We start from the raw sequence: 13100 nt of genomic DNA, 5'->3' as shown, positions 1-13100 counted from the left end.
TAATAATCCATCTATTTCTCCGTCCCTGGCATTGAAACAAAACACAAAAAAGCAACTTCAGCCTGGTTGCCATCAGCAACTAGTCTGGATGAGGACTGATGTTAATTTTGCCTCCACGCATAAGGGTGGATGCATCAAGCTTTGCTCTCCAACCATTAGACACTATCTACGGTAAACTGGTTGTTTGAGATACATGCCTGGAAAAAAGCCTTTCTGTCCTCAGTGATCAAACATAAACATGTGGAGTTTTCCACTTGCTAATGGGACTTTAACTGGAACCATGTGCAGGAAACAGATGATAAGAATTAGTTGGGTTTTTTAGTATATAAATAAAAGCTCCCATTGCCTACTGTAAAGCACGGTGGAGGTTTTGTGATGTTTTTGATCTGTTTCTTCTTTGTCAAAGTGCTTTGCCTCATAAACCATTTTAGATATGATAAAGAAATAAGAGAGCCAGTAGAATGTGGGTTAATCGTTATCAACAATGTTGCTGCAGTTTTCAGAGAAGCTTTACATTTACAGGACTTGATGTTTTGAACCCCCAATTCATTTTACCCCCCACTGTAAGAAAAATCAGCTTTTCTACTGTAATCCCCTAAATCATTGAAGGGGCAGCTTTAGTACAAATGAACTGGAACAGGGATGGAAAATAGTGCCACATAGTTTCATCCCCATCAAGAGTCTGAATTTCCCACCAAGCATCTGAAACAGTAAATTAAGCAGCTTGCATCTTTATTGACCCAAATGAATAGTAATCAGGGTGGTCCTCAGTGCATTGTAGGTTTTGGTAAGTTTTTTTTTTGCTCACATGTTTTCTATTGCCTTTATATATTTGTCATAGGCCACATGTTTAAGTTTTATTTAATGTTTGTTAATTAACTTGTTTTTTTACCTTTACTTTAGGTCGAGGGATGGTGTCATTACATGCACACAATGGGCCCGTCAAGTTCCTCACTATGGCAATGGCGGTGCGTAACTGGTCATCTACCCTCCCACCCTCCACCTCTTCCCCTTCATCCAAGCAGATGGAGTCTGCGGATGCAGAGAGCGTCCAGCCTGTCCCAGATGCGGCCTCCAGTCCTCCTCTGGGACGCGGGGTGTGGCTGGGCGAGGCGGGCTGTACCACCATGGCTCTTCAGGATTCTCTGTCCTCCTCCTCCTGCGGATCCTTAGCTCCCTCCCAGGGTTCCTTGGAGCACGGTCCAGAGGATGGGGCCTTGTATGACTTGCTTCATGACCCCGCCCATCACCAGAGGGGGCGTCGCTCCAGCAAGGTTGAAGTCAGCTCTCTGCTAGTTGTGTCTGGAGGCCTGGGCCACCGCAGAGTCAACAAAAAGACCAAGCAGTCTCGCCACGAGGACAGCACCTCCACTATCATGATCTGGCAAATCCCTTTACTGAACATGTGACACCAACAGCCCACTGGTGTTGGTTTAAATATCTGAAGACTTCACAAAATCTTCCTCATACTTTCATTTTTTCACTTTAAACCAAATGCTCTAACACTTCAACAAGTATTTGTGTCAATCAAAAGAACTTACTGACTTATTTTACACCAAAATGTTTGTCTCCTCCAATATAAACAGAACATCCCTGCCTTTTCAGGTTATTGGAAAAAACACGCATTATACTTTGTGTTAGTGCTTTTAACACCTACTTTTCAACACCAACTTTTTCAAGAGTAGCCACTTCACTCTCACACAACCCAACCTGCATTTGTTACATTGCAACATTTGAAAAGGTATCTTGATAATTGGAATATTGGGGTTTTAAGCCATAAAATAGTTGGGAATTGAAAAGGGAAAAAAAGAAGGAAATACAGCATCTTTTATAGCTGAAATTCATCTGAAAGTCTTGTATTTCTATTGGCTTCCCACATCTGGAGACTGAAACTTAAATCTTCTTTACAAAACAGTTAAATCTGATACAGATCCTTAGTTTGTGGATTTGAACAGGCATTTATAACACTTGTATTTCTTTTAATCTAATCCGTTCTGTTCCAGATCTGTCTGTATGTTTTGGTCCAACGTCCTGCTGAAGGGTGAACCTTTGCTCCCATCTTAAGTATCTTGTTTCCTCTAACAATTTTTTCCTTGAGGAATCCTGCGTTGCCATGGTCCCACTGAAGAAAAGCCAGCATAATGTCGCCACCACTATGTTTCACTGTGATGGTGTGTGCAGTATGATAAACAGTGTTTGGTTTCAGTTACATTTTGGTCACATGTGACCGGATCAAGCAGATGTTTTGCTTGTGCAAACCACTCCTTCATGGTGTCCTTTCAACAATATCCATCTTATTACCACTTTGCCAAAAAGAGACTATATGTGAAAAAAGCGCAAGGGGTATAAGTACTTATACAGGGCACTGCACTGTAAAAAAAAGAATATATATTGGCTGAATGTTATGCCGTTTGATGTTATTCTTTGACACGACTAAGTGATGTTAATTGTCTCGGATGTATGTGTTAGACTGTAGTATTTAAATCAGTGTTTAAAAGGAAAATGTTAAGTAATAAACTGGTTCTTGGAGGGCGTGCAAGGTAAGAATGGAGCTTTGAAACTGCTTCCAGCCTGGTTTAGATCACCCATTAGGTTTAGAGCTTTAAATCTGAAGTGTGATGAGTCAGAGAGAGATTTGATTTTTCTTTAAATGGGAAAAAAAGGGATTTAAGCCACCAAACAAAGTTCTGACGGCTGCATTAATTTGAGAGGCATCTAAGCATCCCTGGCGGGCCAGGTTTCTGTTCACAAAGGGAGAAAGACAAGTTATCACAAAGTCTCTTTTTTTCCCCCTTTTTTCTAATGCATGTTTGTTTTCTATATATTTAAAAAAACAAACAATAAAATGATTTATACTTTCATCACACTTGTATGTAACTATGTATGTTAACAACTGTATAAACAATGTTTTATTAAGCAAACTTTGGGAGTTTTGCACTTTTATTTTGAGACAGAGGTTTTAAAATATTCCTTCATTATATCGTATAAAACATTTTTAGGGTTTTGTTTTCATTCATTCATGTTGAACCCTTAAAACAAAGTTGATCAAATATTTTAAATCGCTGATAAGCAAAAACTTAAAAAGAGGGTCAGTACTGACATTTCTCTCCAGCCTTGTACTCCACTGTGTTATGTGCAGCAATCAGTACATGCCAAGACTAGCAATGTGCCTGAGGGGGCCGCAGGAACTGGGCCTGATACAGCTCTTCCGGGATTTCTCCTGCTGCACAACAGAAGCAGGTCAAGGATTTCGTCTCTCACAAGCGCCCACGTCCAAGGTTGCACAACAGCCACGTTTCCTTAAATGATCAGTTTTGACCAAAAATATAAGCTGGATTCCCTCCCACACTGCAGCCTAAACCAACTCTTATTACTGAAGCAAAATATCAAACTGATTCGTTCTCAGGGAACCAACAGAATAACGCAGTAATAAGTTTGCCTGACAGTTGCGACACCAGAATGCTTGTTTTGTTTCCTTCAGACACTGAGGTTTCCATGACAAACTGTCCCCATATCAGTGCTCTTTGTTCCTAGCTGCTGACATTAAAGCTCCTTTTCTCACGAGCCAAATAGTTCTAGGATTCTTTCTTATTGGCTCCTTTCTGTTTTACACCTGAAGGCCAGTTGTTAAGACTTTGCCATGGAGGAGGCCTTAATATGGTATCCGGGTTTCCTAAGTTTTAAAAGCTGCTATTTGTCTTGAGGTTTTATTTATGCAAATAAGTTTGCTTGATGCATTTTTTATAACTTAATGATTATAGCTTATGAAAACTCCAAATTAACATAATTTCAATTAAGTTTTTTAAAACAAATACCAGCCTACTAAAAATACTCCCATCAGCAGTAAATTATTTGCAATTTAATAATAATTGAACTTTATTGATCTTGCATTGCATAAATTTACCTCTGCATTTAGCCCATCCCTTTGCGGCGCAGTGGGTTGCCATGTGCGGCGCCCGGGGAGAAATCAGGGGGTTAAAGGACTTGCTCAAGAACCTAGAAGGGAGGCAGCATCGAACCTTCAGCACTCTGCTTTAACCCACTAGGCCAGGTGGGATGGTAAGATGGAGCAGGGACCCCCTAATTATATATATTGTATGAAATTGTGTTATCAAACTGGTCCTATAGTCACTCTATTACAGACCGAGTAATGTAACAAAGTAATGTCTCCCTGGGATTATTTAAGTATTTCTGATTCTGATTCCTCTTTGATGGGACAGGTGTTGTGAAGGAAATGGTGCCCAGCTTGAAAGAGCTCCAGTGTGTTGCTGAATGTGTGCATTGATGACTGAAAGACATCTTCTGCCTCCATTTATCTGTTTACTACAGTGTGCTGAATTCATGTTAATGAGTATTTAAAGACATTTCAATTAGTGGAAAAAACTGCAGGGGGGAATATAAAAAAAAAAAGTCTAATCAACCTAAAGTTTTGTGACACATTTCCTATTACATATACTTTAACAAAAATATTTGGTTGTGTTTTATTAAAATGTCATAGAATAATTTGCGGTACTAAGCAACTTTTAATTAAATTCATGTAATTAATCTTTTTGTATCTCTGCTTCTGTCTCTTTGAACCCCAGTCGGCCTCAGCAGATGGCCGCTCACACTGAGCCTGGTTCTGCTGGAGGTTTCTTCCTGTTAAAGGGGAGTTTTTTCTCTCCACTGTCACTACAAGCATGCTTAGTGTGAGGGATTGCCTTGGAGTCAATGAGTCTATGCAATCAACTGGTTTTCCTTAGATCAAAACTATGAATGAGAGCAAATGACTTCAGGGTAGGCTTAAAACTTTCCTTTTTGATAAAGCTTTTAATTAGAGTGGCTCAGGTTATCCTGAGCTCTTTCTATAGTAATGCTGCTATAGGCTTAGACTACTGGAGGACATAGGGATCCCTTTTTCATTTTTCTGCTTCATTCTATCTCGATTCTGCAAAATGTGTTAGTTCAATCTCTAATGCTATGATCTCTCTGCTTTTTCTAATAGTAGCTTCAGCTGGTCCTTTCCTGTTTCGCTGTGACATGCTACAAACATGCTTAGTGTGAGGGATTGCCTTCCAGTCAATGAGTTGATGCAATCAACTGGTTTTCCTTAGATAGAAAACTTTGAATCAATATGACTTTATTATCTGGTTGAATTGTAAAGTGCTTTGAGATGGCATGTATTGTGAATTGGCGCTATATAAATAAACTGAACTTAACTGAATTAGCAAGTCTAGAGGCAAAATGGCTCTTTTGATATTAAAGGTTGCAGACCGCTGGTCTAGGCTTTTTTAAATAGTTGTATGAGTATGTATAAACTATTTCACTGTTATGAACGTCTACAGTATATGAGTTTCAATTACTGGACTAAATTAAGTTTTCCATTTTATAAAACGTTTACTGCTTCTTGTTGCTCTGCCATCCGTGGCGGATTATCCTACATGCGTGACGGAATGTCGCATCTCTTGGACGCGTCTGTTGCGCGCAAAGCAGACCAGGAGCTGCGCGTCGCTGAGTGTAGGGTTAATTATTTGTGAAGAGGGCGGGATTAGATCAGTAATAACCTCCTTATTTCGGTTTGAAAACGAAAACTGACTCTCCAACCTGGAATCCCCACAGAGAGAGAGAGAGAAAGCTCTAGTTTCCTTGGAGAAGAGGGAAGAACAGGGACTCTGGATGTGCGCAGCTCCTCCGATCCTGTGGAAGAAATGACACGGCGGAGCTGATGAGGAGGAGGAGGAGGAGGAGGTGTGACCTGGCTCAGCTCCTTGATCGCTCTGCCTCGTTTCTCTGAGCGCTGTAGAGTTGAGGATCGCGCTGTCAATGCAGCAGGAGTAGAGAGGAGATGCGGATCCACTCTGATCGGAAGGGATATCCCGCTATGAGAGTCACTGAACCGCAGACCGGCTGCCTGATCAGCGCCGCCTTATGTAACTGAGCTTTGGAGAAGCTGATAGAAAGTGCTGCTACCGACCTGGTTAACCAGAGCAAAGAATCAGAGGTAGGTCACTTCATTTCAATGGATTCACAGCAATACCCTGGATCCACTGTGATCCATAATAGATGAACATCTTTCTGTCAAAGTGTTCCTGTGTCTTCAATGCGATAACAGTACAATACATCAATAAGCTTTTATGTAGTTTTTAAAAAAAGAATAGAAATGTAGGCCATCAGGTTAAAATCACTACGGAGTCAACTCCGTTTGCGCATGCGCTCTAATTGTCTCCAGATTAGCACATTTAAAGGACAGAGTGATGACTCTGACGGAATGTTCAGGATCTTTGTAGGAACCGTTTCCATTCACTTCACGTGTCTGGCGACACGATCTAAAGAAATTGTTACATTTTAATAATAATAGATGATCAACGGATTGATTTTATAGAGAAATGGCGCCTCTTAGAGAATAAAAAAGTCTTTGCACCGCAGTGGAAAGGTAAAAACCTCCCCCTTACAGATTGATTACATTCTGGTTTTAATTATATTGTTTTCGTTATTCAACATTAACTTCTAATTTATGAAATATAATGTAAAAATGTTGCAAACAAACTTTTGGAATAAAAGAAGACTTGCACATATAAAAAAATATATATTTTATACATTTTAAAAATAACCCATAAATGTCTCTATATATATTAAAGATTGAATGGTATACACACACACACACACACATATATATAAATATATATATATATATATATATATATATATATATATATATATATATATATATATATATATATATATATATATATATATATATATATATATACACACTATATTGCCAAAAGTATTTGCTCACCTGCCTTGACTCACATATGAGCTTAAGTGACATCCCGTTCCTAATCCATAGGGTTCAATATGACGTCGGTCCACCCTTTGCAGCTAGAACAGCTTCAACTCTTCTGGGAAGGCTGTCCACAAGGTTTAGGAGTGTGTTTATGGGAATTTTTGACCATTCTTCCAGAAGCGCATTTGTGAGGTCGCACACTGATGTTGGACGAGAAGGCCTGGCTCTCAGTCTCCGCTCTAATTCATCCCAAAGGTGTTCTATCGGGTTGAGGTCAGGACTCTGTGCAGGCCAGTCAAGTTCATCCACACCAGACTCTGTCATCCATGTCTTTATGGACCTTGCTTTGTGCACTGGTGCACAGTCATGTTGGAAGAGGAAGGGGCCAGCTCCAAACTGTTCCCACAAAGTTGGGAGCATGGAATTGTCCAAAATGTCTTGGTATGCTGAAGCATTCAGAGTTCCTTTCACTGGAACTAAGGGGCCAAGCCCAGCTCCTGAAAAACAACCTCACACCATAATCCCCCCTCCACCAAACTTTACACTTGGCACAATGCAGTCAGACAAGTACCGTTCTCCTGGCAACCGCCAAACCCAGACCCGTCCATCAGATTGCCAGATGGAGAAGCGCGATTCGTCACTCCAGAGAACGCGTCTCCACTGCTCTAGAGTCCAGTGGCGGCGTGCTTTACACCACCGCATCCGACGCTTTGCATTGCACTTGGTGATGTATGGCTTGGATGCAGCTGCTCGACCATGGAAACCCATTCCATGAAGCTCTCTGCGCACTGTTCTTGAGCTAATCTGAAGGCCACATGAAGTTTGGAGGTCTGTAGTGATTGACTCTGCAGAAAGTTGGCGACCTCTTCGCACTATGCGCGTCAGCATCCGCTGACCCCGCTCCGTCAGTTTACGTGGCCTACCACTTCGTGGCTGAGTTGCTGTCGTTCCCAAACACTTCCATTTTCTTATAATACAGCTGACAGTTGACTGTGGAATATTTAGGAGCGAGGAAATTTCACGACTGGATTTGTTGCACAGGTGGCATCCTATCACAGTTCCACGCTGGAATTCACTGAGCTCCTGAGAGCGACCCATTCTTTCACAAATGTTTGTAAAAACAGTCTGCATGCCTAGGTGCTTGAATTTATACACCTGTGGCCATGGAAGTGATTGGAACACCTGATTCCAATAATTTGGATGGGTGAGCAAATACTTTTGGCAATATAGTGTATATATATATATATATATATATATACAGGTGCTGGTCATAAAATTAGAATATCATGAAAAAGTAGATTGATTTCAGTAATTCCATTTAAAAAGTGAAACTTGTATATTATATTCATACATTACATACAAACTCATATATTTCAGATGTTTATTTTGTTTAATTTTGATGATTACAAATGACAACAAATGAAAATCTCAAATTCATCATATCAGAAAATTAGAATATTACTGAAGACCAATAAAAACAAAGGATTTATAGAAATGTTGGCCAACTGAAAAGTATGAACATGAAAAGTATGAGCATGTACAGCACTCAGTATTTAGTTGGGCCTCCTTTGGCCTGTATTACTGCAGCAATGCGGCGTGGCATGGAGTCGATCAGTCTGTGGCACTGCTCAGGTGTTATGATAGCCCAGGTTGCTCTAATAGTGGCTTTTAGCTCTTCTGAACTGTTGGGTCTGGTGTATTGCATCTTCTTCTTCACAATACCCCATAGATTTTCTATGGGGTTAAGGTCAGGAGAGTTTGCTGGCCAATTAAGAACAGGGATACCATGGTCCTTCAACCAGGTACTGGTAGCTTTGGCACTGTGTGCAGGTGCCAAGTCCTGTTGGAAAATGAAATCTGCATCTCCAAAAAGTTGGTCAGCTGCAGGAAGCATGAAGTGCTCTAAAACTTCCTGGTATGTGGCTGCGTTGACCCTGGACCTCAGAAAACACAATGGACCAACACCAGCAGATGACATGGCACCCCAAACCATCACTGACTGTGGAAACTTTACACTGGACTTCAAGCAACGTGGATGAAGTGCCTCTCTTCTTTTCCTCCAGACTCTGGGACCTTGATTTCCAAAGGAAATGCAAAATTTACTTTCATCAGAGAACATGACTTTGGACCACTCACCAGCAGTCCAGTCCTGTTTCTCTTTAGCCCAGGCAAGACGCTTCTGACGCTGTCTGTGGTTCAAGAGTGGCTTGACACAAGGAATGCGACAGCAGAAACCCATGTCTTTCATACGTCTGTGTGTGGTGGTTCTTGAAGCACTCACTCCAGCTGCAGTCCACTCTTTGTGAATCTCCCCCACATTTTTGAATGGGTTTTGTTTCACAATCCTCTCCAGGGTGCGGTTATCTCTCTTGCTTGTACACTTTTTTCGACCACATCTTTTCCTTCCCTTCGCCTCTCTATTAATGTGCTTGGACACTGAGCTCTGTGAACAGCCAGCCTCTTTAGCGATGACCTTTTGTGTCTTGCCCTCCTTGTGCAAGGTGTCGATGGTCGTCTTTTGGACAACTGTCAAGTCAGCAGTCTTCCCCATGATTGTGTAGCCTATAGAACTAGACTGAAAGACCATTTAAAGGCTTTTGCAGGTGGTTTGAGTTAATTAGCTGATTAGAGTGTGGCACCAGGGGCCATCAATTTTGAACCTTTTCACAATATTCTAATTTTCTGATATGATGAATTTGAGATTTTCATTTGTTGTCATTTGTAATCATCAAAATTAAACAAAATAAACATCTGAAATATATGAGTTTGTATGTAATGTATGAATATAATATACAAGTTTCACTTTTTAAATGGAATTACTGAAATCAATCTACTTTTTCATGATATTCTAATTTTATGACCAGCACCTGTATATATATATATATATATATATATATATATATATATATATATATATATATATATATATATAATTTATGACAGGCTGATATTAACATTTTCAACAGCTGTGAGATAAAGGGAGTGATTGCATTGCTCCTCCCTACATTTGTTTTCCACTGTTAATGTTTTCTTTGAATTTGCTAATACATGTTGTTTAAGCTGTGACCTGAATGGCATCTGCATTGTTTTTATCTGAAATACAGGAAGAAAAATATGCATATACATATGCATATATATATGTATATGCATACTTTATATTTTTTTGTGTGTTTTATATATATACATAAATAAATATGTGTGTGTGTGTGTATATTGTATGTTTCTCTGTTCTATATATTGGAGTACTTTCTGTAGTCAAACTCATCTTGTGTACCACAATTGACCTGTTAGTCAATTTTATATATATATATATATATATATATATATATATATATATATATATATATATATATATATATATATATATATATATATAAAATAAAAAAAATCCTTTGTTAAGTGCAATTTAAACTTACTCATGCTGTCTTTGTCTAAATGTCAACAAAAATAGAAGAAATCTGTAAAGGGAGAAATACTTTTTCAAAGCACTGCATTTTATATCCATCTTAGTTTAACTCCAGTTGTTTCCTTTTCTGTTTAGAGTCAGAGAGAAAACAGACCGAACGATTTGTCTGATCTCTCATCATGGCCTTCGAGGACGCCGCCTGAGTTGAGTGACATGAACGAGAGCCTCAGACAGGGAAGAGGAGCCATCGCTGTGGAGGCTGATGCCATCACCCGCAACATGAACCCTGACCCCGTCACACTCGCCAACAACAATGTATGTCCAGGTTTCGTCCAGGGCTTCCTGGAAGGGGACACAGATTTCAGCTCTCCTCCAGTGTTTGAGCAGGAATACCTGCTCGATGGAAGGCCGATAGAGAACAACCACTGTGATCATCTGAAAGGAAGCAGCTCCTATACCTCAAAAGCGGATCAACTTTCTAAAAATACTGGAATTTCAAACAACTCTCCTAATGCAGACTCTGGTGTGTCTAATACCTTTGCTGTTTTGCAGCAAAATAGTGAAGGTCCAGAAATCCACAACGGGTCCAAAGCTAAAGTGTCTTTTAATGCAGATTACCCTGGAAATCAAAGCAGACAGGAAAATGATTGGTCAGTTCTAAAACCAAAAGGCTGCAATGACAGCAGCCAGGAAGCTGTCGCTGCACAAACTACAAAAGAACCTGACTTGGTGATTGAAGTTGGTGGACAGACCATCAATGCTCACAAGTCTGTCCTTGCAGAAAAAAGTGACTACTTCAAAGCACGACTGTCGCGTAACATCCTTAAAGTGAAGGGCATGAATTATAAGACTTTGTCAACACTAATTGACTATATTTACACCTCCCAGATCAGTGTTAGCAAGGATAATGTGGTTGATGTCATCACAGGAGCTAAAATCCTGCAGATCCCCTGTGCTGTTCAGGCGGCCATGGACCGCATGTCTGAGCAGATCACAGCAGAGAACTGCTATGAGATTCTGACCATCGCTAAGAAGCAGCGACTCAGTGAGCTGAAGGAGACTGCCTATAGATTCATGAGCGACAACTTCCTTCAGATCCTCAAAGACCCAGCAGTTTATGGACGCCTTACTGGGTCTGAAAGGGATCTGATCTTGAAGAAGAGAATGGAAGGGAAAAAGACTTTGATGGTTGCAGAGGTAAATGACGTGTTTGATCGTGTTGGTAGTCGGCCGCCGAGCCGCTGTGGCAGTCGCCCACAGAGCCCCTTGTCTATTGGGTCTTCAGAGGAGAACCATATGATATATTACTTTAATGAAGCTGAAAACGACTGGCGACCTCTGACTGTGATCCCAGATGATGTAAACACTAAAGGCTGCGGGATTTGCACCATGCACAACTACCTGTTTGTGGCCGGGGGGATAAAGGGCTATAAGGACAAGGGTCAGGTGTCAGATAAGGTCTTTTGTTACAACCCAGTCACCAACCGCTGGGCTGAAATAAAACCTTTAAACCAGGCCCGAGCACAACTAAAGCTGGTGTCCATGGATGGCAGCCTGTACGCCATCGGAGGCGAATGTTTGTTCACAGTAGAGAAATACGATCCTCGGATGGACCGCTGGACGATGATTGCCCCCTTGCCCAAGGGGGCGTTCGCAGTGGCCCACGAAGCCACCACCTGCAGCGGAGAGCTCTACGTTTCAGGAGGCTCCCTTTTCTACCGCCTCCTCAAGTACGACTCAAAGAGGGACGAGTGGCAGGAGTGCCCCTACAACAACAGCAGAAAGAAATCCAGCGACATGGTGGCGCTGAAAAGTTTCATTTATCGATTCGATGTGAATCGAGAGCAAGGGATCAGTGTCTTCAAGTACAACACCATCGTGAAAATGTGGCACGATTGTGCGTCGCAAAGGCATGGGAGTCATCTCCCCTTCAGGTGTGCTGTTATCGGGAACTGCATCTACTGCGTGAATAAAAGCCAGACCCTTCAGTTTGTGGTGGAGGAGGAGAATGACTACTTTGTCGAGGATGCGCTGAAGGCTCCTCTGGAGGCAAAGGGTGTCCTTTTTCCTTTTGTTCTTAGTTTGCCTGATAAACCTGAAAAAGTGACATAATGTGTGTGTGTTTGTGTGGCAGGGGCGGATTTACCATTAGGCAAAACTAGGCAGTTGCCTGGGGCCCCAGGTTCCTGGGGGGCTCATAAAACTCCTTTTACATGTATGGTTAATACCGCTATTACTTATTTGTGCACATTAATTATGTTTTTGATAAAAATATTTTCATTAAAATGCCATCAGAATGCTTATAATATTAAATTTGTCTCAGCCCCCCCTTCAGTGTCCGCCACATTGGATCAGTCCATTTGCTGCACATGTTCAGAAAGGTCCAAACAGACAGCAAACCATTCCATTTAAAAAACAAACAGAGGAAAAAGCAGTGATGCCAACTTCGCTATATTTAGTGACTTTTCAGACCCCTCTAGCGCCAAATCTAGCAACTTTTTATGCTTTTTTTGCTACTGGAGACTGTGGCGACAATATATAAAAGCAGCGAACTCTGCTCTCCAGAGCAAGTAGATTAGTAACCCCGCCTCCTGCTCTCCTCTCTCTTGTCTGCTGTCATGATTCATGCAACATGCAATTTTATTCAAATAAAAAAAGGAGAACAGATGAGCAGATCATGGCTTGTCTACAGTGAAAACAGGAAGGAGCAAACAACTAATTTAGAATGAGCTTAGTGATTGGAAAACATCCTTCATTCCTTTTGAGACAGCACGAAAAGTTAGCTGAGCACATTGCCAATATGAAAAGAAAAGGGGTTAAAAGAAAACAAAGGAAAAAAGCAAGAAAATGCATAAGAAGAGAGGGTAGAACAAATAATGTATGTCTATTCTATATTTATTTCTGTATCTGTATAATGGGTCTGTTTTA

The 13100-nt window shown here is 40.8% G+C and overlaps 2 protein-coding genes across 6 annotated transcripts in view; both read left to right on the top strand.

Annotated features, from left to right (window-relative positions):
• The window catches only part of arhgef10 (Rho guanine nucleotide exchange factor (GEF) 10), a 71424-nt gene extending 68503 nt beyond the window's left edge, over positions 1-2921 (top strand). For all 5 annotated transcript variants that reach the window (XM_038295676.1, XM_038295675.1, XM_038295678.1 and 2 more), the window contains one exon: positions 904-2921. In XM_038295676.1, the coding sequence (XP_038151604.1) occupies positions 904-1409 (506 nt within the window). In that variant the 3' untranslated portion in view covers positions 1410-2921. The remainder of the gene's footprint in view (positions 1-903) is intronic.
• A 2561-nt stretch (positions 2922-5482) lies between these two features.
• On the top strand, positions 5483-12496 carry LOC119790260 (kelch repeat and BTB domain-containing protein 11). The gene is made up of 2 exons (XM_038295732.1): positions 5483-5980; positions 10308-12496. Exon 2 carries the CDS (start codon positions 10386-10388, stop codon positions 12282-12284), a length of 1899 nt encoding a protein of 632 aa, XP_038151660.1. The 5' UTR covers positions 5483-5980; positions 10308-10385; the 3' UTR covers positions 12285-12496.
• Positions 12497-13100: the final 604 nt, after the last annotated feature.

This window comes from Cyprinodon tularosa, unplaced genomic scaffold, assembly GCF_016077235.1.
Source record: "Cyprinodon tularosa strain WSP-4 unplaced genomic scaffold, ASM1607723v1 ctg359, whole genome shotgun sequence".
Taxonomy (NCBI): domain Eukaryota; kingdom Metazoa; phylum Chordata; class Actinopteri; order Cyprinodontiformes; family Cyprinodontidae; genus Cyprinodon; species Cyprinodon tularosa.
This window is presented reverse-complemented; position numbering and strand designations above follow the sequence as displayed.

Coding starts and splice junctions, on each gene's coding strand:
- LOC119790260 (XM_038295732.1), top strand. CDS start 10,386: ATGAACGAGAGCCTCAGACAGGGAAGAGGAGCCATCGCTGTGGAGGCT.